Here is a 25,365-nt window from a genome sequence, read left to right on the forward strand (position 1 = left end):
TTGAATAATAATTGCATTAACTGGGCTTCCTTACAACAAAAGCACACACAACAGTAAATTCTGAAATTTTACTCAGGGGAAAAAACAACTCTTCAGAGACTGAGGTAGAACATAAATAAACAGAAGAATAAAAAGACAAGATTCAAAAGCAGGCATTTCTGCCATGTTTGATCCTTGAAAATTTGACTTATGCTTTCCTTAAGTAAAAAATTACTAACTTTAAAAATTCGTTTTATTGAGGGCTCATACAAGTCTTATCATAATCCATACATACATGCATGTGTGAAGCACATTTGTACATTTGTTACCATCATCATTCTCAAAACATTTGCTTTCTACTTGAGCCCATGGTATCAGCTCCTCATTTTCCCCCTCCCTCCCAACCCCCCCTTCCTCACGAACCCTTGATAATTTATAAATTATTTTAATTTTTGTTATATTTTACACCATCTGACATCTCCCTTAACCCACTTTTCTGTTTTCCGTCCCCCAGGGCAGGGGTTATATGTAGATCCGTGTGATAGGTTCCCCCTTTCTACTCCACCTTCCCTCCACCCTCCCAGTATCACCACTCTCACCATTGGTCCTGAGGGGTTCATCTGTTCTGGATTCCCTGTGTTTCCAGTTCCTATCTGTACCAGTGTACATCCTCTGGTCCAGCCATATTTGTAAGTAGAATTAGAATCATGATAGTGGGGGAGAAATCATTCAAGAACTAGAGGAAAATTGTATGTTTCATTGTTGCTACACTGCACCCTGACTGGTTTGTCTCCTTCCCATGACCCTTCTGTAAGGGGATGTCCAGTTGCCTACAGATGGGCTTTGGATTCTCCACACCACACTCCCCCTCATTCACAATGATATGATATTTTGTTCTTTGATGCCTGATACCTGACCCCATTGACAACTCATGATCACACAGGCTGGTGTGCTTCTTCCATGTGGGCTTTGTTGCTTCTCAGCTAGATGGCCGGTTGTTTACCTTCAAACTTTTAAGACCCCAGATGCTATATCTTTTGATAGTTGGACACCATCAACTTTCTTCACCACATTTGCTTATGCACTCTCTTTGTCTTCAGTGATCATGCCTGGAAGGTGAGCATCATGGAATGCCAGTTTAATAGAGCAATGTATTCTTATATTGAGGAAGTACTTGAGTGGAGGCCCAATGTCTATCTGCTACCTTAATACTAAACCTCTAAATATATGCACATATTTCTATTTCCCAATCATATATATATTTACATATGTCCATGCCTGTATTTATACCTCTATCAATGCCCTTTGCCTCCTAGTTCTTTCCTCTATTTCCTTTTACTTTCCTCTTATTCCACTATCATGCTCAGCCTTCATTTGGGTTTCAGTAATTCCTCTAGGTTACATTGCCCTTGATCAGTCCATACCAGGCCTCTCACATCCTCCTCGCCACTGATTCTGGATCACTTGTTGTTTCCTTGTCCCTGGATTTGTTAACACCACTTCCTTTCCCCTACCTCCCCCTCTCCCATGTCCATGGGAACCCTTGGTCCCATTGTTTTCTCCTCCAGATTATTTATCCAACCTAAAAGATTACTAACTTTTTCAGTCCTGAAAATTCTATGGATTTTTCATTGTGTAAAATGAGTTCAATATTTCAGGGGAAGTAGAAGGAAAGGGGAACTAATAATGAGGAGTACAAGAATTAAGAAAATGTTCTAAACCTAATTGTAGTGATGAATGTGCACCTCTTCTTGATGTGACTGAAATATTGAATTGTATGTTAATTACATGCCAGTAAACCTGTTGGGAAAAATAAACAAAAATATATGGATGTACAAAATAAGAAACTTAAGAAGGCTGAAAATCATCAAAAGTGATATTGAAAGCATAAAGATTGAGACCCTGGGCACTCATGAGCTGATTGGTATTGGCCATTTGGAAACAGACAATCATATGGTTTACTACTGAACCTAACATATCGAAAAGAAATGGCATTGCATTCATTGTCAAAAAGAGCATTTCCAGATCTCTGGTGAAGGGTAATGCTGTCTGCAATGATGTTTTTATCATATGCTACTGTCAAGTGTTCTGGAGAGTGTACTGTATTGTTTGTCTTTCCAGGTGGCAGAAATGACGACCAGGAGGATAGCCTAAAGGCCTTAATAAAAGAGCTGCCAGACACGCACTACTGCCTCCTGAAGTACCTTTGCCAGTTCTTGACAAAAGTGGCCCAGCATCATGTGGACAATCGTATGGATATCCACAACCTTGCCACTGTATTTGCACCAAATTGCTTTCAGTAAGTTTGTGGAGTTTTGTTTTTAATCCTATCCTGTATTCCTTTTCCTTTACTACTGCCTGAAATTACTGGGATATAGAAGTACCTATTTCAATCTCAAAATTGAACCAGTCAGTGTCCCTTAATGCTGGAGAAATTCCATCTTGCCTCCTAGGCAGTTGAATCTTGTTTTTAATCCCAATTTTGAAGACAGCAGATTTACCTTTATATGACACCATATTTTACAATAATTCAAACAATCTCATTTATAATTCTGGAATATATTTTATTTTCACTATAAAGGATATAAATGATAATCTGAAGCATTGCTTGATTAAAAAAATATAATGTATGGGTACTTCCTAACATTCAGTATATTCAGTTTCAATGAATCACACCAGTGGCTGATGGTGTGTTGTGTATTTCATCGTTAGTAATATGTACTACCTATAACCTATAGTATTGTGATCCATAATTTTCTGGTTATTAGATGCTCATTTTCAGATGTTTACATATAGTACTTCCAACTTCAAATGGCAAATAAAAATGGATTTTATAAAGATACTGATCATCAAAGGCAATAATAATGAAAACAAACACAACAAAAAGGTGTCAGCGTACGTCACAACAGACTGATGGCAGGGCCTTCAAAATGCCCTTACAAGCTGGCGACTCACTGTAACGAGGGAAAGTGATAAACCTTAGATGATTGATAATAGCTGGAAAATTATATCCTGAATATGTCGGTAATAGAAAATAATCTTAATTTTTAAAGTTTTTATTAATGAACTAGCCTGCTAGCATAGGTGTGCTATTGTCAGCTGCATGGACAAGGGAAAAGTGTCATAGGCTAAGTTCTGTTGCTAGGTGCTGGCAGAGTGGTATGACTTACAGTGATTCCATGTACGACAGAATGGAATACTACGCAGGTCTGAGCCATCCTCACTGTCGTTGCCATGTTACAGACCTTTATTGTAGCCACTGTACAATCCACTTCATCTGTGATCTCCCTCCTGCTTGCTGACTGTCCACTTGGCCAAGCCTTCTCCACGGACGAGACCCTCCTGATAGCATGTCCGAAGTACCAGAGGCAAATTTTCACCATCTTCACGTCGAAGGAGCACTGCAGCTGTACTTCTTCCAGACAGATGTGTCTGTTCATCTGTCTGTCCATGAGTTACACACCATAACTCAAATTATGCATTCTTCTCCAGTCTTACTGATTCACAATTCAGCCCTTGTACGCATGTGTCACGATTGTGCCAGGCACCCCATAGCCCTCATAGTGCATATTTGCTCCTCATCACTTTGAAGAGGTCTTTTCCTGTAGATTTGATCAACATTATTTGATTTCTTGACTTCACATTCCATGAGGGTTGATTGTGAATCCATGTAAAATGAAATTCCTGGCTACTTCAATATTTTCTTTGTTTACTATGTTATTAATTGGTTCCGTTGTGATTGCGATGATTTTGTTTTCTTTACATCAAGCTGTAATCCGTACTGAGGAGAATAGTCCTGGATCTTCAGAAAATGCAAGTCTTCTCTACTTTTAACAACCATGTTTGTGCCATCTGTATTTCACAGGCTGATCCTCAGCCTCCTTCCAATCCTGATGGCTTGTTCTTCTTCACATAGGCCAGCTTCTTAGAGTATTTGATCTGAGCATAAAGATTTAATAAATATGGTGAAAGGGCACAACCATGACACATACTTTTACTGAATTTTAAAAATTATTATTATTTTAAAAACATTTTATTGAGGGGTCTTACAGCTCTTGGAACAATCCATACATCAATTGTACTGAGTACATTTATACATATGTTGCCATCATTATTTTCGTTCTTTTTAAAAATAATTTAATTGGGGCTCATACAACTCTTATCACAATCCATGCATAAATCCAATGTGTGTCAAGCACATTTGTTGCCCTCATCATTCTCAAAACATTTACTTTCTACTTGAGCCCTTGGTATCAGCTCCTCATTTTCCCCTACCTCCCCACTCCCTCCTCCCTCATGAACCCTTGATAATTGGCAAATTATTATTATTATTGTTTTGTCATATATTACACTGTCCAACATCTCCCTTTACCCATTTTTCTGTTGTCTGTCCTCCAGGGAGGAGGTTATATGTCGATCCTTGTGATTGGTTCCCCCTTTCTACCCCACCCTCCTTCTACCCTCCCAGTATCGCCACTCTCACCACTAGTCCTGACAGAATCATGTGTCCTGGATTCCCTCTGTTCCTGATTTTAAACCATGCACTATCCCCTTTTCTGTCAGAACCATCGCTTCCTAATACAGGTGCAGCCTTTCTGGGAGTACAAGTAAGTGTTCTAGAATTCTCAGTCTTTGTAGTGTTATTGAAAGTTTGTTATGATGCACACAGCAGTTAAATGATTTTAAGTGGTCTACAGAGAAGCAAACATTATTCTGATCATCTCTGCTTTCAGCCAGAATTCTTCTGACCTCAGTAATTGTGTCCTTGTTTCACTTCCTTCATCCCATCCAGCTGGAATGTCTGGTAACTCTCTGCTGAGGCATTGCTGAAGCCATTTTGAATGATCTCAACAGAATTTCCCCTGCATGTGATATTAATAATATAGTTTGACAACTTCTGCATTATGCTGAGTAACTTTTGTTGGAATGGACACAAATACAGATTTCTCTAGTATGTTGGATAGCACTTCTTAGCATAGCACTGCATTCGTTCATTGAAACATTTCAATAAGTATTATATTCTTGGAGTTATTTTTTCACCACTGCCTTTAGTGCAGCTTGAACTTCTTTCAATACTACTAATTCTTTATGTTACCTCTTAATGTGATTGAATGTTATTTTTGGACAGTGACTGTGTGTCCCTCCTATCTTCTTCTAGTGTTTGTTGGTATTGTTCAATATTTTGCTCTTAAAATCCCAAAATAATACAACTTGTAGCTTGAGTTTCCCCTTCAGTACTTCCAGTTTGTGAAATGCTGAGGATGCTTGTCCTTCTCGGGTTTCTTTATTTCTGATGAGTGTTTAATTATCACACTTTGTCTTTGCTCTTGTGTGTCATCATTTCTTCCATTCACTTTAGTTATTCTGTATTCAAAAGCAAGTTTCAGAGTCTCTTATAATCCCCATTGTGGCTTTTCCATTACCTTCTGCTTTTTTATGGATATTGTTTTTGGTGCCATCTCACTACTTATGTGGTTATTAATATTTAATATGTCAAATCTGTTCTTGAGATGTCTCTAAATTCTGGTGGGATATGCCCAAGGTTGTACTTTGTCGCCGTGGACTTCACTTAATTTTCTTCAGATTCAGCCTGAACTTACATATAAACAATTCATAGCTTATTTGTTATCCCTTGTCCTTTTTTTGACTGGTCATTTTGACTTTCTCTGTCTTCCTTTTTCACTGATGTATGTAGTTTCATTCCCGTGTATTTTATCAGATGAGTTCTACATGTGATAGTGACCATTTATGTTGAGAAAAGATCTTTACACTGAAGAAATTGTTTTTCTAGAAAAATTCTGTCATGCAGTTTCCAGTGTTGTTTCTATAACCGAGGCCATGTTTTCGACTCAGCATTCCTCTTTGTTTACAGCAGCGGTTCCCAACCTGTGGGTCGCGACCCTTTCACAGGGGTCGCCTGATTCATCACAGTAGCAAAATGACAGTGATGAAGTAGCAAATAAAATAATGTCATGGTTGGGGGTGGTCATCACAACATGAGTAGTTGTTTTAAAGGGTTGCGACATTAGGAAGGTTGAGAACCAGCGCTTTACAGCTTAGGTATTCCAATCCCTAGTGTTTATCAATGAATCTTGACGGGTTGATCAATTACAGACTGAAGCAGTTGGTAGAATTCTTCAAAGTCTGTCATTGGCTTTAGTGGTTGGTGCATAAGTTTGAATAGTAGTTATGTTCCTTTTGGCATATATATATGTGTGTGTACATATATATATATTGCATCACATGCAGCATCATATTTGAAGATGGATAGGACACTAATTTTTGCAAACGTGTCATTCCCAGAATACTAAAATTATAATTTCCTATTTTTAAACAGCCAGTACCATTCATTTGCAGGCAGTGCTTAGGCTATTGATCTGTATGTGTTCCATTTAATTTTTGATGACTTCTAGTTTTCCTAGGAGCATGCTTTGTGTACTACACATTCTTGTTATTAATGGAGGGGTCCTGGTGGGGTAGTGGAATATGTGTTGGACTGCGAGCCAGTTCATAACCACCGGCCATTCTTCAGGAGAAGATGGTGCTCTGAATTTCCATAGAGAATTACAGTCTCGGAAACCCGGAAGGACAGTTCTATCCTACTGGTGCAGAGCTGCTATGAATCAGAATCAATTTGATGGCAGCACTTTTGACTTGGTTTTCTTATGAATGGTTATGTGCACCTGTTTCTTTTCATTTTGATTCATACCCCATCAGGAAACGAATGTCGACTCTCCTTTCAGGCGGCCTCTCTTCTCCAGCCTTATCTTAAGTGCCTTCTAACCTAAGGGGCTCGCCCTTGAGCACTCTATCTGACAGTGTTCAGCTACTGTTCATACGTTTTTCAGTGGCTAGCTCCTAAGAAGTGTATCATGTGTTTCTTCTTCCTAATCTACCTTAATCTGGAATTTCTATTGAAATCTGTTTATTGTGAGTGATCCTGCTGGTATTGTAAATACAGGTGTCATAGCTTCCAGCACCACAGCAAAAGGCAAGCCATCACAGTATGAGAAAATGATAGATGAGTGGGGTTATTTTTTTTGGATTATACTTCCTGTTGTTTATATTAAAGAGATTTTTGAAAAACAAAAACAGGAACTATTTTAAATTTTAGTTCCATTAAGTTTGAAAGCCCTTTGATTGTTGGCATATGCAGCATGACCTAGCAATCCAAATATTTTGCTTTATCTCTCTTATTAATTCCCTCTGATACCAAGCATGTTCCTACTAGAAAGAGCAAGCCTGACTACTTTAAATGCTCTTAGAATTTACTTTTGAAACATAGTGTATCTGATTACATATCCCCTTCGTCTGCAGGCTCATTCAGCTCCCCAGAAGTAGTAATACCACATCTTCAGAATTACTCTCCAAATATAGATTCTCGCATAGATCATTTGAAATACAAGGCTCCAGACCACCTTCAGAGAGAAATTCTACCCTGTAACTCTCCCCACTGTAACTGGAGGGATATTCAATTTTAATCAAAGACAATTCACCTTAATAATTGAGGTCTTATAAGTAAGCATATCAAAATTCAGGCACTACTAATAGTCCCTATCTTATTGAGGAGCTCTGTGGTCATACATCGTATGGTTTCCTTTACTCCTCTCTGTCAAGTACACCTTTGTTTGATCACCTACAAGAGAAAAAAAGTGTAAATAGAAAATTACTCAGTAAGCTTTAAGCCATATGTCCTACAAGAGGTAACAGCTCCATAAATGGAATGGTTATTAAATAATAACCCAGATCTATACTTCCCTGCTGATGTATAAATTGACCTTCATCTGGAATTTCTGGTAACTCACTTCAGTTCGTTGATCAAAATACCAACAGGTGCTGAGATTTTACTTGCAGTGTGCACCTTGCTCGCTGAAAGTGAAGAGGGCTTGAAGCACGTGCTGATGAGGACCAAGGACTGCAGCCTGCAGTGTGGACTACAAGTCAATGTGAAGAAGACCGAAAGCCTTACCCCTGCACCAATCAGAAACGTCACGATCAATGGAGAAAAGGTGGGAGCTGTCAAGGATTTCGTCTTGCTAGAATCTACAGTCAGTGCTTGTGCAAGCAGCCATCACAAGATCAAAATAACATTTGCATTAGGCAAATCTGCTGCCCAAGACATCATTAGATATTGACGATCGAGGATGTTACTTTTAGGATTAAAGTGTGCCTAACCCATGCTATGGTGTTTTCAATTGCCTCATGTGCATGTGGAAGTGGATATTGAATCAGGGAGATCGAGGAATTGATGCATTGGAACTGTGGTGCTGGAGAAGACGATTGAGAATACCATGGATGGCTAAAAAGATTGATCAGCCTGTTTTGGAAGAAGGAAGGTCAGAGTGCTCCTTGGAGGTGAGGATGGCAAGACTTTGTCTTCATACGTTGGACATGTGTCAGAAGAGACCCGTCCCTGGAGAAGCACATCGTCCTTGTTAAAGTGGAGGGACACCTCAAAAGAGGACAGCAGGCCCTGGAGAAGATGACGGACACAGCAGCTGCAACAATGGCTTCAAGCCTGGGGACAATTGTGAGGCTGGTACAGGACCCAGGAGTGTTTTGTTCTGTGTGTACAGGGTCGCTGTGGTCAGAACTCACTTCAGGATAGTTTACAACAGTTTAATATGTATTTCTCAATCTATGGGTATAGAAATCACTACTAAATACTTTCTCGTTGTAATATAAAGCATAATTCTTATAACAAATACTGTTTATTGGACATTGAACAAGTACCCTAAGGAGTACTTGATTTTAATTTTTCAACATCACTAATTTTTTTTCATTGTATGTTTAGGAAATTGCTTGGCCAAAGAATAAATCTGAGGACAGCCAGAAAGGCTGTCCCATTCATGTGGTCAACAGCACTATCGAAACATGGCCTCTCGCCCCCTCACACTGTACACTAGTGTGACCATCATTTTTAACATTTGCCGGTAGAATGAGACACTTTAAAAAAATGTTTTCAGTTATTTGATTACTATGAAGTTTAACATAATTAAAAGCTACTTTACCCTCATAGATAGTCTATTTTTGTTAAGTGCCTTTTCAAACTCTCATTTTCAGTTTTTTCTAAGCTGATACTCATATTATTTGTGATTCACAAGTGTTTCTTTCATCTTCCAAATATTAATCTCTTATTATGTCCTGGAAACATTTGTCTCATTTGTAAATAAAATTATCTTTAAGCCTCACAATTCTTATTTTTTGCTACAAAAAATTATATCATATGCGTGGTTTGGGTTTAATAACATTCTTAGAATGTCCATTTCCATATTACAAATATTTACTTATATTTTCCCTGGCTGCATCCATGGGTTCAGGCACAGGAACAATTGTGAGCGTAGCACAAGACCAGGCAGTGTTTTCTTCTGTTGTGCCCGGGGCACTTTGGATCACAGCTAACTCAATGGCCCCTCGCAACAACATATTTTCCTTTAGTATGCTTAAAGTTTTTAAAATTTTTAATTATTTAATCCTTAATGCTTATGGATTTTTTTAAGAAAAGGTATAATTTGGTGATGTAAAAGTTGTTAAATGTCTACTTGTATTTTATTTTAGCATATTTATAAATTTTTTCAATATTTCATTTCTGAAGTCAAGGAAAATTTACTTTGATAAGTTTTAATTTAAGGATTTAATTTTTTATTTAAGTTATTAGAGTGCAAACTAAGTAGCATCTAGAGAAAAATTCATACTTTATCAAGTGATTTGAAGTGTAGTCTTATTATTTTCTTAACTCTTTAGATATGCCTTGGCTTTTCCCAGGCTCTTTACTAATGTACTGATCCGTATACTTTAACGGTGCTAATACCAACCCTGTTTTAAAGTCAGGAGTGGCAGTACTCTATACAATTCTTCATTATGACTGTTTCTGGATAATTGTGTGCACATGTTCTTCCAAAGGAAGTTCAGTGCTTTTTCTACATTTGAAAATTTCCATGCCATTTTGAGGTTTACTTGGGGATAACTGAAACCCTTAATAGTGAGTATTTTATCTAATAAAATGATCTAGCTCCTCACCTTTACCAGTTTTTACTGAAGTGCCTTTGTTTCCAGAAATTGTAGAAGCTGGTAAATGTTTAGGACACTGTGGCAGGCTAGGTAAAAACTGTCCACTAGTCCTATTACGCAGTAAATCTGTAAAATTGACTGATAGTCTGGTAGCCCTTTCCCCATGTATATATTTTCTTTAAAATTTTATCAGTGTTAGATTCTCTATACCCTTTAAATTCTGCTTTTTTATAAAATGTTAAGCTCTAAACATTTCTCATGTCATTTAATACCTTTAGTTTATTTCATTTTGGTTTGCTACAACCAGGCCTTTTAAAGTACAGCCGCCTGGAAAATAAGTCTGCTTGCATTTGGGGACGATGCATACAGAACTTGGATTTAATTCTTCCCTTGTGGGGAGTCCAAAAGCAGAGTTTCTGCTGCTGTTTTTTTATGGCTTAAAATGCTGAGTGCAGAGAAAGCCATTTTTTTTAAATTGCAGTTTAAATGGAACTAAGAGTACTTATTTTTATCTCTTCCAGTTGAAGCTTTGAGGTAGGCAAGGGAGGGATTTCTTTGTAGGTTAAAAAGGCAAAAAGGTATAGAATGATTTCAGATAGGTACAGGTTTTTAATTGAGCCATATTTTCCTCATTCAAAATGGTCAAGCATCACAGTTTCACATTTTTCAATTTAATAATGAGTTCACATCTATTTTTTCTAATTCGGTTAAGAATATACACAATGCACTGTATTTATTGAAGAAGACACTACAGAACCTCCAATAGAGTTCCACTTGCTTTCTTTTGTTTTGATCCCAGTGTTGATTGCAACTTTATACTGTACCATGCAAAGTCAACATTCAGATATTGTATGTAAAATCAACCAACAATCTACTCCCACCAAGTCAATTCCAACTCATAGATACCTTGTAGGACAGAGTAGAACTGCTTCCTGGTGTTTCTGATACTTTATGGGAGCAGAAAGCCTCAGCTCTATCCTGTAGAGCGTATGGTGGATTTGAACTGTTGCCCTTTCTTTAGCAGCTCAATGCCTAACCCAATATGCCACTTAACTCAAAAATACACTGCCATTGAGTCAATTCTAACTCATAGTGACCCTATAGGGCAGGGTAGAAGTGCCTCTGTGGGTTTCTGAGACTGTAATGCTTTGCTGGGGTAGAAAGCCTCATCTTTGTCCCAAGGAACTGTTGGTGGTTTTGAACTGCTGACCTTGTGGTGAGCAGCCCAATGTGAACCCACTGCACCACCAGGACTCCTTATTGTATATGAAGGTTGAAGTGAAATTTATTACTTTAGTTAGTGTTAATGGTTTGCTTCTATACTAAAAAATAATTGGAAAAGAAACTTTCTAACTATAATTCACTCAAAAGGTGTTAATAGACAAACCTTAGATCCATAAATGGTGGTTTAGTAAACTGATTGCTTCTTTGTAATATATTTACAAAGAAATCAGTAACCAGGCAGACACTGAAAATTATAGCTTGTAGTTTATATATTTTTCATTCTGTGAATGAGTAATATTCTTTGTTGCATTACAAAGAACCGTAACATATTCGAAGTTCTTTTAAGGGTAAATTTTCCATCAGTGGAGGTCTTTGCACCATCATTGTAGTGCGCTGTGGAATGCCTGCTCCGGAGTGCGCCTCCTCCCTCCAGAGGTAAGTGGGCTTAGTGGCAGAACATTGCTGATAGGAGCCAAAGTCAAAAGTTTACGCTCTTTCATAAAATAATCCCTTAAGTCTCTCAATCTTGGAAAGAATGAAGCTATCAAGACAATAATGCTCGTCTGGATCATTAACATGACCCTTCATTAATTCAAAGTCCTTTAAAAGTCGGTTATTTTTAAAGAAACTGCTCAGCATGAAAACATTCGACATGTTAAGCACTGCTTAAAAACAAAAAAAGAAACCCTGACTAAAAAAAATCAACATGAAACTGCGTAAAATATTTCTCTCCAAACATGTTTTCAGAAACTTTCATATTTGCTTTTTTAAAAATCCCTCTTATCAATCTGAGAAGAAGGGTGGTAGACTAGATTTCATTTTACAGAGGTTGACTTGAGGCTTCACAGTGTAGTCATGTGTGTGTGTGTGTGTGTGAGTGTGTGTGTGTGAGTGTGTGTGTGTGAGAGAGTGTGTGTGTGTGAGTGTGTGTGTTTGTGTGTGTGTGTGTGTGTGTGGAGGTGGAGGTTAGGGAACGGTCCCAGTTTATACAATAGTAAGTGGGTAGACAAAGGATAGTCATTTGTCTTCTACCTCCTGCTCGGTTGTTTTCCGCTGGGTCACATATTTTCTCAAGATAATGAACAGATGTTGTTTACTATGTGTTCTCTTGTCGGTCCTGGGTTAGTTGTTCGATTAGTGGCCTGTGTTCTATCATTCGCTTTGATTTGGCCTGTGTGTGTATAGTCATTTGGAATCAAACCCAACAATACCCTCTCCCTCTGACTCCAGATCCTAGAGCCCCTCCATAGAGCAGGGTGGAACTGCACCTGTGGGTTACCAGGACTGTTACCTCGTCTTTCTCCTGAGTCAGTTTTAATAATCGAGACAAATATTTTAAATGAAAACTCTTTGAGGGAACAATCCAGAAACTTAAAAACTTAGCACCATCACGTCAGTCCTGACCCCTGGACAAAGGAATACTGTTCCATTTGGTTTCTGCAGTTTTAAATTTTGAGCGGGATTATATAGTCTCATCTTTCTTTCATAGGGTGAGCTCTGGTGGCATAATGGGTTATGCATTCAGCTACTAACTCCAAGGTCAGCAGTTTGAAACCACCACCTGCTCCAATGGAGAAAGATGAGGCTTTCTATTTTCCTGAAGATTTATAGTCTTGGAAACTCACCGGGGCAGTCCTACTCCGTCTTATAGGATGGATCCTATAAGTTGGCATCAACTTGATGGCAGTGAGTGAGTTCTTCCATAAAGCTCCTGGTGTACTCGAACCACTGACCTTGTGGTTAGTAACTCAATGTATATCCCACCAGGGTTATTTCTTGGGGGAAAGACAATTCAAGTTTTGCTAATTCTATGTTCATTGAGGGTATTCTCATTTCCCATTTCTATAAAGAAAATTCAGCTGGTGGGGGGGGGAGTGTTTTACTAATGTAGTTCAGTGGCAGCCTGAAAGACTTCATATTGAAAAATAGTGCCGTGTGTCTTGAACATAGGTAAATAGCCCTTGACCTTTGAAACCCTCTGCAGCAGCATCAGTGATGTCAAGCAGCAAACTTAACACAGAGATGATATAGTGAGTGAGCGATGTCTATTAGCTATTTTCTCTTAAGACTATATATGGTAGTGTATATGTACATTCATATAACAATCTACATAATTATCCTTTAACACCTTCCAAATACACAGAGCTCTGGTAGCAAAGTGGATTACGTGTTGGGCTGCTAGCCCCAAGGTCAGCAGTTTGAAACTAACAGTGGCCCTGAGGGGGAATGATGAGGCTTTCTCCTCCCACAAAGATTTGCAGTTCCAGAAACCCACACGCTCAGTACGACCTGTCCTATAGGTTCACAAGGAGTCAAATGACTCCATGGTAATGAGTCTATGCCGAGGGTTGTCTTTCATCTCTCCAGGGGGAGTCCTAGGTTGTCGTTGTTAGGCACCCTGGGGGCTGACCCATAGCAACCCTGCGCACAACAGAAGAGACATTGCAAGGTTGTGCTGTCCTCACAATTGTTCTTGTGCCTGAACTTACTGCTGCAGCCACTGCTTCAACCCATCTGGGAAGGAGGGGCTTCTTCTCGCCACTAACCCGGGAACCTGCCCAAAGTATATAAGCCGAAGTCTTCCCATCCTTGCCACCAAAGACCACTCTGGCTATACTTCTTCCAAGACACATCAGTTTTTCCTCTCAGCCATCCGTGGTACTTTCAGCACCCCATTTCCAATGAATTGACTGTTCCTCTGTCGTCCTTATTCGGTGTCTAACTTTCACATGCTTATATGGCCATTGACATCACCATGGCTTGGGTCAGGCACACCTTAGTCCTCAAAGCAACAGCCAGGCTTTTCAATACTCTAGAGGTCTTGTGCTGCAGTGCCTTAAGGCAGCCGTTCGCAACCTGTGGGTCAAGACCCCTTTGAGGGTCAAATGACCCTTTCACAGGGGTCTCCTGATTCATAACAGTAGCAAAATTATAGTTATGAAGTAGCAACAAAAATAATTTTATGGTTGGGGTGGTCACAAGAACGTGAGGAACTGCAGTAAAGGGTCTCGGCACTAAGAAGGTTGAGAACCACTGCCCTAAGGCAATGTATCTTCTGATCTATTGGCTGCTCCTTGGATGATTATTGATAGTGGACGCAAGGGAAACAAAATGCTTGACAACTTCAACCTTTTCTCCGTTTTCATGATGTTGTGTATTGATCCCGTTGTTAGGATTTTGGTCTTCCTTTTATTGAGTCATAATCCATACTGAAACCTTGATCTTCATCAGCACATGCTCCAAGTCCTCCTCACTTTCAGCAAGCAAAGGTGTGTTGTCTGCATATTGCAGGTTCGTAATAAGCCTTCCTCCAATCCTGATGCCACAGTCTTCTTCATATAATCCTGCTTTCTCTACATTCATATTGAACAAGTATGGAAGAGGATACAACCTGATGCACACATTTCCTGATTTTAAACTATGACGCATTCCCTTGTTTTATTCTAGCTGCCTCTTGATCCATGTACAAGTTCCACATAAGCACAATGAAGCGTTCTGGAATTCTCGTTCTCAAGGTTCTCCATAGTTTATTATGTGCACATGGTCAATCGCCTTTGCATACATTACTGGAGCGGATCGATCAAACTTGGGGGAATGAGTTTACTCTCGCTTCTATTGAGGAGCAATTGTGGGATGGTGGGTTAAGTGTTAGGCTGCTAACAGAAAGACTGACCATTCAGACCCACCCACTGGTATCCTAGAGAAAGACAAGGCTGTCTGCTTCTCTAACGATGTACAGGGTCAGAAACCTGCAGGCGTAGTTCTACTCTGTCTTGCAGAGTTGTTACAAGCTGGAATGAGAATGGTGTCTCTTCTCCCATTTAACCAGCTTTATAATTGCACAAATCAGTTCTTCAAAACCTTCATTTTCTATCGGATATATATCAATATTTTTTCAGAATTAGGATTTAGTATATGATTTTTGTAGTTGTTATTATTTATTTGGTAAATGCATTGTTACCAGATGTTTCTGAGCACATGCAAGGTAAAGGGGTGGAAATAGGTAGTTGATGAGAGTGTATTGAAAATGATTTTACAGTTATGTGCTGCAATGAAGTTTAGAATACAGTGCCTCATCATATTGCTATGTACATTTTTTTGTGTCAGGAAAGTGGTTTATGTTTCATACAAATGCAGTTGAGGAAGAACTCCCTTTTTAAGTGTACTCTTCACCCACCAAGTTCTCATCATCTCTTCTTTGGCTTATCTTTAATAACTTCTTAAAGATTTTCCCTTCTCTGGCCTCACCAATTTTAACTATAATCCACCTAGTTGCTAAAACTACCTGTTTAAGGCATCAATCACATCCAATATCTTTACTCTATGCCAACCCAGAGACTTTTTTTTTCTATACCATTATATTCAAAGCCTGTTTTATTTGATCCATCGTTTCTTGGGTATCCTTATGTATTTCCACCACCTGGCTGCTAGAGATGTGCGACTGTGGTTAGAGTAGAGGAAGGTCTGGGAGCTGAACTGCAGCTTGGGCGTCATATCTTCCTGTTTCTACTTGAAGACAGATGAGCTCTCCAAGAGCAATTGCACGTGGAAGAATGTCTGTCCTATCTGACTGAAGGCAGCAGGCAGGCAATTAGAGGGAGATAAGCTCCTGCAGTGTCGCCAAAGCAAACATATAGCTAGCTAGCTAGACGATGGATCGATGGGTAGATAGATATAATTTCTAGAGAACGGAAAACAGAGCAAGATGAAGGAGAATGAAACTGAGAAAGGTATCTCTGGATTTGGGGTTTTAGGAATCCTTTGAACCACTAATTACAGATATTTAATAACACTTCATGCTCTTTCCAAGACAACAGGCTTCTGAATAGCTCTCACTACGGAAACAAGAGCAGCAGAAAGCTGCAAGACACGCCGGTTCTACTTACGGGTCTGGAGAAGAAGCCTTTGCTTCTAGAGTTAGCGCTCATTTCAAAATGCACTCATATGTGTGTGATGGCCAGCCAGGTGTTTAATCTTCCTATTCAAACATCAATTTTTATAGCAAACTTTTCAGTCTTTGTTAAATTTTTTATATTTACTCTTAACTTTTTATCAGAGAACAAGAGGGAACATGAAGGCTTATTTTCTGATGTAAGATTTCTGATGTTGAATTCTAATGATAAGGACTGGATGTTTTGAGAATTCTCAAGAATTTGTGATTAAGCATTAAATAACATGTTTGCTCTACACATAGTTCCTTGGAGTGTTTTTATGTTCGATTTGGCTCAGGCCAAAGGTTAAGTCATTGCAGTTGTTAAATAATCAAGGATTAAAATAGAAACAACAGGGAGCCCATTTATGACTTAAATCCTGGTTTTAGATGATATCTTGTACTCAGTGCTGTTAATCAGGATATATATATATATATATATATATATATGTTTATATGTGTGTGTGTGTGTATGTATATCCCTTTAGGGTTCAGTGCATGACTGCTAATCCCAAAGTCAGCAGTTTGAACCTGTCAACCACTCCACAGGAGAGACAGCCTGGCAATCTGTTCTGGTAATTCCTACAACCTAGGAAACACCATGGGGAGATTCTGCCATGCCCCACAGTGTTGCCGTGAGTCAGACTCACTCGGTGGCACAGACAATGACCTTGAGGCGAAGGCTGTATCACTTTATGGCAGTAGGCTGCTTCATCCTTCTCCCATGGAACAGCTGGTGAACAGCCTTCGGTGAGCAGTCGAGTGGTGCACCCATTGTGCCATCATTGGCTTGGCCATTCCAACCTAGGTGTGGACTCACTGATGAAGGCAGGGACACAAACAGAAGCTGCACACTCCTGTTCCTCACAGCACGTTTTACAGTCGTCAGAAAGGTGGAAACAACCTCCGTGTCCATCAATAGATGAATATCCAGATAAACAAAAAGTAGTGTGTGCATACAATGAAACTCCATTTGGCCGCAAAGGGAAATGAAGTCTCGGTGCATGGGTTCTCTATGGATAAACCTTGAAAACATTGCACTGGCCCACTATACACCGCATGATCTCATTTATATGACATAAATACATACCAAAGAGTTTTGAGTGCTTCCGAGGGGTGGAGTGGAAGAGAAAGGGGATGGTTGCTTATGAGACACTGACTTAATATTAATGGTGATGGCAATGAAAGGCTGTGAATTCCCCAGGATCGCACCGTGACAAATGGGAGACTCCCCTTCCACATCCAGTGCTGCTTCTGTCACCCTGCCACCACCTGTGTCTTCTATCACCAGTCTATTAATCCACCTCAGACAGTCCATGGTCTACTCAAAGCCTGATGTTGCCCAGTGTGACTCCGGCAGGCAAGACCGTGCTCAGTCTGCCTCCATCTGATAGGCGCTATGATTCCTACCTGGAACTTTCTGGTCCCAGAGTGTCTCCACTTACATACTTTGTTCACACCTTTATTCAAGGTGCCTACATTTTCCTGTTCCCATCTTTTACCTGAATTTTTAGGCATTTCTCTGGTAGCCATCCCATGGAGACAAATTGTTTTCCAGCATCCTGAGAAGCCTCTCCTTACGTCTATCCACTCCATCCTATATTGGCCAGCCATCTAGGTCTGGCATGACAAGACCAGGGATGGGGAGGGGTGGGAATTTTAGCTCTGCCATTTGAAGCTGCGGCACATGGACGAGGAGTGGACCGTGATCCACCACACTTTCCATATATGTGACCCAGACATGACACAAAGTAACTCAGAGGCTTACGGTCGGATGAACTCAAAGGAGCAATGGGGAAACTCGGTACCTCTAGATGCTAGTTTCTACTCTCACTAACAACGTGTAGCATTCAATCATATGGCCTCCTGGGAGCATTCTTCATATGGCTAACATGATGATTTAATTGTATCATGTGTATTTCATCCCCCCCTCAGTTAAAAACATATGCAAGTACATATATTCCTTTAGTGGAAGTGGTCGATTATATATTTTTATGTCCCTAATTCTACTTCCACAAAGAGTTCTAGCCTCAGAAACTCACGGGGAAGTTCCACCCTGCCCCACAGGGTCTCTGTGTGATGGCCTTTACTCAATGTCAGCGAGTTTGGGTTTTTTTGTGTTTTGTTTCTTGCTTGATCATTGTTAATGTCATGGGTGTTTTTGTTGAATAAATGACTACATGAGGATCACAGGTACAATATGTGTCAGTTGATTCTTAAAAAACAAAAGGCACCAAAATTCCGGAGTTTAGATACCCTTTTTTAATATATAAAATGAGAAGGTCAACAACATGAAAGAAATAATAGTAAAAATTATAATTAAGGGGAAACAGGACAAGAACCTCCAAAATACTTTTAGAAATTATTAAGTCAGTGATTGATGTTCTATTATTCCCGAAGGCATGTAGGACAGGAGAAAAGATTTGGCACAGCGGTTCTCAACCTGTGGGTTGTGACCGCTTTGGGGGGGTCGAATGACCCTTGCACGGGGGTCACCGATTCATAACAGTAGCAAAATTATAGTTACAAAGTAGCAACGAAAATACTTTTATGGTTGAGGGGTCACCACAACATGAGGAACTGTATTAAAGGGTGGCAGTGTTAGGAAGGTTGGGAACCACTGATTTAGAGGAACTGCTAGGTATACTGAATGGGAAACAAAATGTTTCATTGCAGAGTATGCTATTTTACTTCATCCCTCTTCAGAGCTTGATTCTAGGTCAGGCCATGTGCAGTCAGAAAGCATTTCTCAGAGACCCAACCTTACCTTGCTAGTATTCTTATACTTGTTGGGAACAGAAAAGATCACTGAAAGAGAAGGTACAAATGGAATGGAAGAAGAATGTAGTGGGAAACAAGTGCCAGGAATCCTCCTGGGGGAGAGGGTTGCTCATTGGGCTAGCACCTGCAAGGTAAGCAGTTCAAACTACCGTCTACTCCAAGAGAGAAAGAGGAGACTTTCTACTCTAGTAAAACAGTGGTGAGATTCAGCCATTTAAAAAAAAATAATTTTATTGGGGGCTCCTACAGCTCTTATAACAATTCACCATCAGCTTTCTTCACCACATTTGCTTATGTATGATTTTTACCTCAGCGTCATGTTGGGAAGGTGAGCATCTCAGAATGCCAGGTTATTAGAACAAAGTGTTCTTGCGTTGAGGGAGTACTTGAGTAGAGACCCAATAATACTTATCATGTAAATATATGTATGTAGACCTATATCCCTAGTGTTATATATTGATATATACATACATGCCTGTATTTATACATTTGCCATTTGCCTCCTAGTTCTTTCCTCTATTTCCTTTTACTTTCCCCCTGTCCCACTATCATGTTTGACTTTCATTCAGCTCTCAGTAATTCTTCTTAACTACACTGCACTTGATCAAACCCCACCAGGAATTGTATGCCCTCCTCGCCATTAATTTTTTTATCTCTTGTTATTCCCTTGTCCTTGAATTTGTTGTCAGCCAGTTTTTTTGTTGAGTTTGTTAAAATGGAACTTGTGATCAAGGTTTTGCTAAGGTGGGGTTCTGGGTAGCTGCCCAATTTGGAAATCACAAATTTACATCCCTTACTCTTTTTTAATGCTCATCTGTGCAATGGTGCATTCTAAGGGCCCACAGTAATGGCTATTGCGCCCACAAGTATAAAAAGTTAGACAAAACTCTGTTAGTAATATTCATTTATTTTGTAAAACCCATTCTACTTTTGATGAAATACTGCATTTTTATTCCCGTGCATTTGTTACTTCAGTAAACAAACACATACCGTCCAGAGAAAGAGTGCCAAACAACCAGAGGGTGGCATGCTGTCCTTTGTTCAGCTTTGTGTTTGGTCCCAAATTCCCACAAGATATTATGCGTGAATTATGCAGTTGCTGAAAGGGTTCAAAGAGCTAAGCATACTGTCAGAACAATGGCTCTCAGTTCAGCAGAAATAGAAAGAGATTTTTCAAAGATGAACATAATATGTTCTGAGAAGGCAAGTTGCTGTTTCTAATATATCAAACACCTTGAAATATTAGACAATGACTATTCTCTAATTGGCCTACCTCTAAAGGGATCCGACTCCTACAGGGAAAAGATGGTTAAGGTAAATAACATCGCTGATGATACGGTGATGAAAGTGAGGAATATTGCAAGTGAGGATGTCAATCAAGAAGCAAAGTGGAAATATCTTAAATAACAACTTTATTATTTTGTCAGATATTATTTAATATTTTTTTTAATTTAAACTCATAGAATTAGCTAGTTCTGTGTACCTCTTTTGTTCTTTTTAAAGTATCAACTGTATGATATAATAAACTACTTTTTGGTATATAATTTTTTAATATTTAAAATGGTCATTAGGGCGCCAAATGGGTTCTTAGTTATCTGAGTCACACCATGGAGTAAAGTGTTACAGGCCCAGAACCCAGAGCAGCAGCTTCACCAGGTCTCAATGAGCGTGACTTGGTGAGTGTGAGGAAGAACTGATATTCCCCGACCCTGAATCTTCGGAATCTAAGTGGCACAAAGGTTAAGCTTTAAATGGCACTTCCTGGTTGAGCAGACAGGAGAGAAACAACTTGTTATCCAAGAGATGACCTTTGCTTACAGGTGGATGATGTGGCAAGATGTGGAATGCAATTCTAACAGCTAGAGTGTTTGAGGACCTGATACTAGTGCTCTCTCGGAAAGAGAATGCAAATTTTGAGGACCTGATGCTAGTGCTCTCTCGGAAAGAGAATGCAAATAGTTAGTTCTTATTATTTGGTCCCTTGACCTAGAGTCTTTGTCTAATATTTCCACTCTTAGTCAACAGACCTTCAGTCCACAAGTTCTTAGTAGGTCCTGGGCATTGTGACATGTTCTCTGTGGAAAGGAATAAACAGGCAAAGCAAGAATGGTAGTGACAGTTATTGTGAAGGTGAACATAGACAGCCGTGCACCTCCACAGCCTTTCAGCTGATCCCATCCATGTGGCTTCACTACATACTGTTTCGGGGTGTGAAACTGAGAACCCCTGCCATCGAGTCAATTCAGACACCTGTCTGGTAATAACCAAGTTCCCACTGGTGCATTGTCTCCCAAAGGATTTCCCTCCATTGCCTCCCCCGTTTCCCATCCCATACCCACAATGGGGATATCCAGCTGTTGATTTGAACGTGGTGCATTTGTTTCCCTTAAAGTTATGATGCTAGTATGTACAAATGTGCTTGACACAATGGATGAAAGTACGGGTTGTGATGGGAGCTGTAAGAGCCCCCAATAAAAGTATTTAATAATAATAAAAGAAGTTAAACATACACATACACTATGAATCAGTTATTCTACTTTTAGGCAAATATCCAAGAAAAATGCAAGCCTTTGTTTATACAAAGACCCGGATAAGAATGATCATAACAACTATATTAGTATTAGCCAAAATCTTGATATAATTCAAATGTCCATCAGAAGTCCTTGGAAAAACACAGGTATTATATTCCAAGAATTGAACAATGCTCAGCACAAAAAGGAATAGATTATTGTTACTTAAAACAACATATAAAAAAACAAAACAAAAACATGTATTGTTTTCAAAAGAATTATGCCTGATAAAAGAGGGTCACCCCCAAATACGCAGCCTAACTGATTCCATTTAATGCAGACTAAGTAATGACACAGAAGCAGATCGCTGGGACAGTGACTGAGAAGACGGAGGGAGGACACACGTGGAGAGGAAGCGTGTGGCCGTGACTGATGTGCGCACTCTATTGATTGTGGCGCTGGTTTCACACGTGCATTCATATGTCCAAATCCATCAAGTTGCACACTATCAGTGTGTGCAGTTTTGTGTAAATTAGGTACATATAGGTAGTGTATTAAGTATATACATATGTATTAATGGACTTCTCTGTTATTTTAAAGTGATCCATATAAATGTACCTCGGAGGTATTGCAGGTTTAGTTCCAGGCTACTATAATAAAACAAATTTAATGATAAAGAAAAATTATGATGCTTCCCCACTGATATCTCTTCACATTGTCCTGCTAATCCTCTCTTTTGTGTTACAAGTCAATGGTCTCAGTTTGGTGTATCTAATTTCTATGACAAGCAGAGATAAAACTCATCCTTTCAGCTTTATCCCACAAAGGGCTTTGTATAAATTAGATAAATATGGAGACTGACAAGTTCATGGCTAACTCTCTACAATAGTTTAAAGGGTTGAGCATACAACTGACTAATAAAAGCTTTAATATGAGTAAAGGAATTTGGTGTATTTCTAAATTGGACATGATCCCACATAAAATATACTATTGTTATTGAGAAAAGTAGTCAGACAAGAATCATGTATGAATGGAGGGGATTGAGATGTTCTCTTCCCTGACCCTTTTGTATTGAGCAAATCTCATGTGGCATGTACCATGGGGATGATATTAATTGCCCAAAGTCACTTCCAATTCACGGTGACCCGTGCGTGCGAGACCAGAACTGCTCCACCGGGTTTCCAAGGCTACGAGCTACCCGGTCAGATAGACAAGGAAGACATGTTCCCTGCCCTCAGCGAGCTTTTGTGGAAGCAGAAAGACACAAAAACAAATATGCAAATAAATAACAATCATTTTAATAAGACTCACAAGTAACACTGTGTTTGTAAAATGCCAGGCACTGTCCTAAACAGATTGTGTGTGTTAGCACAGCTCTGGGAGTTTGGCACTGTTATTGACACGTGAGTGGGCACGAACAGGTTAAGTAATTTGAACCCAAATAGAAGGCTCGAACCGGATACTTGACTTCTATAATTATTGTGAGGGGGGCGCAGAATTAGAGGGTGCTTCATTTTATTATACTTAGGGATGCCGTGACTTTGAATGGACTTGACGTCACCTGGAGACAACAACAACACTGTAATTACAAAACAAGTACACCCCAATGCTGGTGAAGCGCTTCTGACTTATAGCAACCTTGGAGGACAAAGTAGTAACTGGCGGCAGAGTGGTAATAAGCTGGACTGCCAACCACAAGGTTAACTGTTCAATACCACCAGCCACTCCTCAGGAGAAAGACAAGGCTTTCTACTCCCATAAAGAGTTATAATCTCGGCACTCCCTGCTGTCTAGGTCTCCCCTCCTCCAGCTTCGCCCCAGCATCACAGAGCAGCAGCCTGAGCAGCCACAGCCCCCGGCACTGGGGCTTCTGGAGTTACGGTGAAGGATGAAGTCATCAAAGTTTTTAATGATAGGTGTTGTCATTAATGAGAAGGATACGAAAGTGATACAATTGTCTACACAGAAGAGATCAAAATAATAAGAAAGCAGTCTTCTACTGTTCAAGCCATCACTTAACAGCATCGCAAAAGACAAATCATTGCAGAGGAAGCAAAGCATCTTGGTGAGTGACGTTGTGTCAGACATGGTTCTCTACAGAGATAAAACCAGACACGGTAAACTATCTCACATTGGGCTACTGGTTACACATCTTTGTGAAGTTGCTTCCTTTGGATGATTGCCCATACACTTTGTACGTTGCTACATACAAAACGAAAGAATTAAGGAAAGTGTACCTTTAAAGAGCAAGATCATTTATGCTAGCTCTAAAGATGCCATTAAAAAGACGTTTATAGGTACTGAACCCAAGTGGCAAGTTAATGGCGGGGATGATATTAAGGACCACTCGACCCTTGGAGAGGAGTTGGGAGGCAATGTAGGGTTTCACTTGAAGGAGACCCCTTGTAAAATGACAGTCACATGCCAGCGGGATCTTAATGGGCTTTCGTGCCCCCAGTCCAGCCCATTGGAATAGCGTCGGGGCTCTTTATTTCCCTCCCCTCTCCTCTGGTCCTTTCACCACATGCATGAAGGAGATGTCATTCACTGAAGCAGCCTATCAGTGTTTACCATTACAACAGTTGCTTTTACTTAGCACCCAAGAAATGCCTTTCTTTAGCCCAAACAAATGGTTAGATGCCTCCCATGCAGCGAGCACACAGTGAAGCTGGTTGCCAAAGTGAATAGCTTAGAGTACTGTAAAGAGTAAGCTAACCCGATGCCTTGAGAAGTGTTATCCGCTGAATAAAACGTCATTCAGTATTATTTACAGTTGGTTGCAATTCTGTGGAACTCAAACATTCATACACCTCACCTGCCCTGGGAAGCCTGTTTGCAGAATGGCAGCACAGATGAAAATCTGTGGATTGAACTCACTTTTTTTTAATGAGTCCTCCACCCCAAAAGGAACGCCAACTAAGTTGCAGATACTGTGTCACCTCAGTGTTCAGTCCTGCTGCCTGTGTTGCATATCTCTGTCCAAGAAGTCGCTGTGAATGCCTTTTGGTTTCCCATTCAGCGTACACTACGGAGTAAGTTTACAAGTTTCATGTGCACCATGTGATGTTGCAACACTAAAGAATATCTTGACTATCAGTCACGAGGACAATTTCTGTAAAACAGAGCCTTACATGGAACATTGTTTTTGAGTTCCGACGCCTCACCTCACAAAAATGGCCACGTTGCAATAAAAATTGTGGCCTATTACAGAAAAAAAACAAAAACAGTTAAAGTCTCCGAAACTCACAAGCGCAGTTCTACCCTGTCCTACAGAATCGCTCTGGGCCAGAAGTCACTCAATAGCAGTGCGTTTGGTTGGGGTTTCAGGACACAGTAGAACTGTTACCTATGGGCTCGCAAGGCTTGAATCTTCAAGAAGCAAGCTGCCATGTGTTTCTGCTGCAGACAGCCTCGGGGCTCACACCGCAGCCAGGAAGCAAAGCGTTGAGGCACACAATACGAGTAAGAAGAACAGCAGCTTCCAACAGGCTTAAGGGGTTCTATTGAGTCTTGTATAACTTTATGCAAATGGTTCTGAACTCTGCATTTTGATTAAATTTTTTCTTTGTAGTTCATTGGAACAAGTATTAATGCAATTTCTTATAATGTAGACTAGAAGATGTTGGGTAGACTACAAATAATGAAAATATGTAGTAAAATATCAGGGATTCAACTTTAGTTGAACCCACATCTTAGAATACTGATAAAGTAGACAATAGATACCATGAAGAATAAAATAAATGACTTTATGTTGGCTGTGCTGAGTGAGAGATAGCTGAGCCTGAAGCAGAAGAATGAGCCATGCCCGCCAGCACTGTAATTCCTTGGCCTTTACAGGAACCAAGTCAGAGGTGACAGGTGAAAGAAAACTCTTTGGGTTTCTGGTCCCAGTGCTTGGCATGCATGATCTTATCAAAGAAAACGTTTAAT

The 25,365-nt window shown here is 39.8% G+C and overlaps 1 protein-coding gene across 3 annotated transcripts in view; it reads left to right on the plus strand.

Annotated features, from left to right (window-relative positions):
* The window catches only part of FAM13A (family with sequence similarity 13 member A), a 313,755-nt gene that overhangs the window by 77,482 nt on the left and 210,908 nt on the right, over positions 1-25,365 (plus strand). For all 3 annotated transcript variants that reach the window (XM_075544017.1, XM_075544018.1, XM_075544019.1), the window contains one exon: positions 2,101-2,278. In XM_075544017.1, coding sequence (XP_075400132.1) covers positions 2,101-2,278 — 178 coding nt within the window. The remainder of the gene's footprint in view (positions 1-2,100; positions 2,279-25,365) is intronic.

Source organism: Tenrec ecaudatus, chromosome 3 (genome assembly GCF_050624435.1).
Source record: "Tenrec ecaudatus isolate mTenEca1 chromosome 3, mTenEca1.hap1, whole genome shotgun sequence".
NCBI lineage: Eukaryota > Metazoa > Chordata > Mammalia > Afrosoricida > Tenrecidae > Tenrec > Tenrec ecaudatus.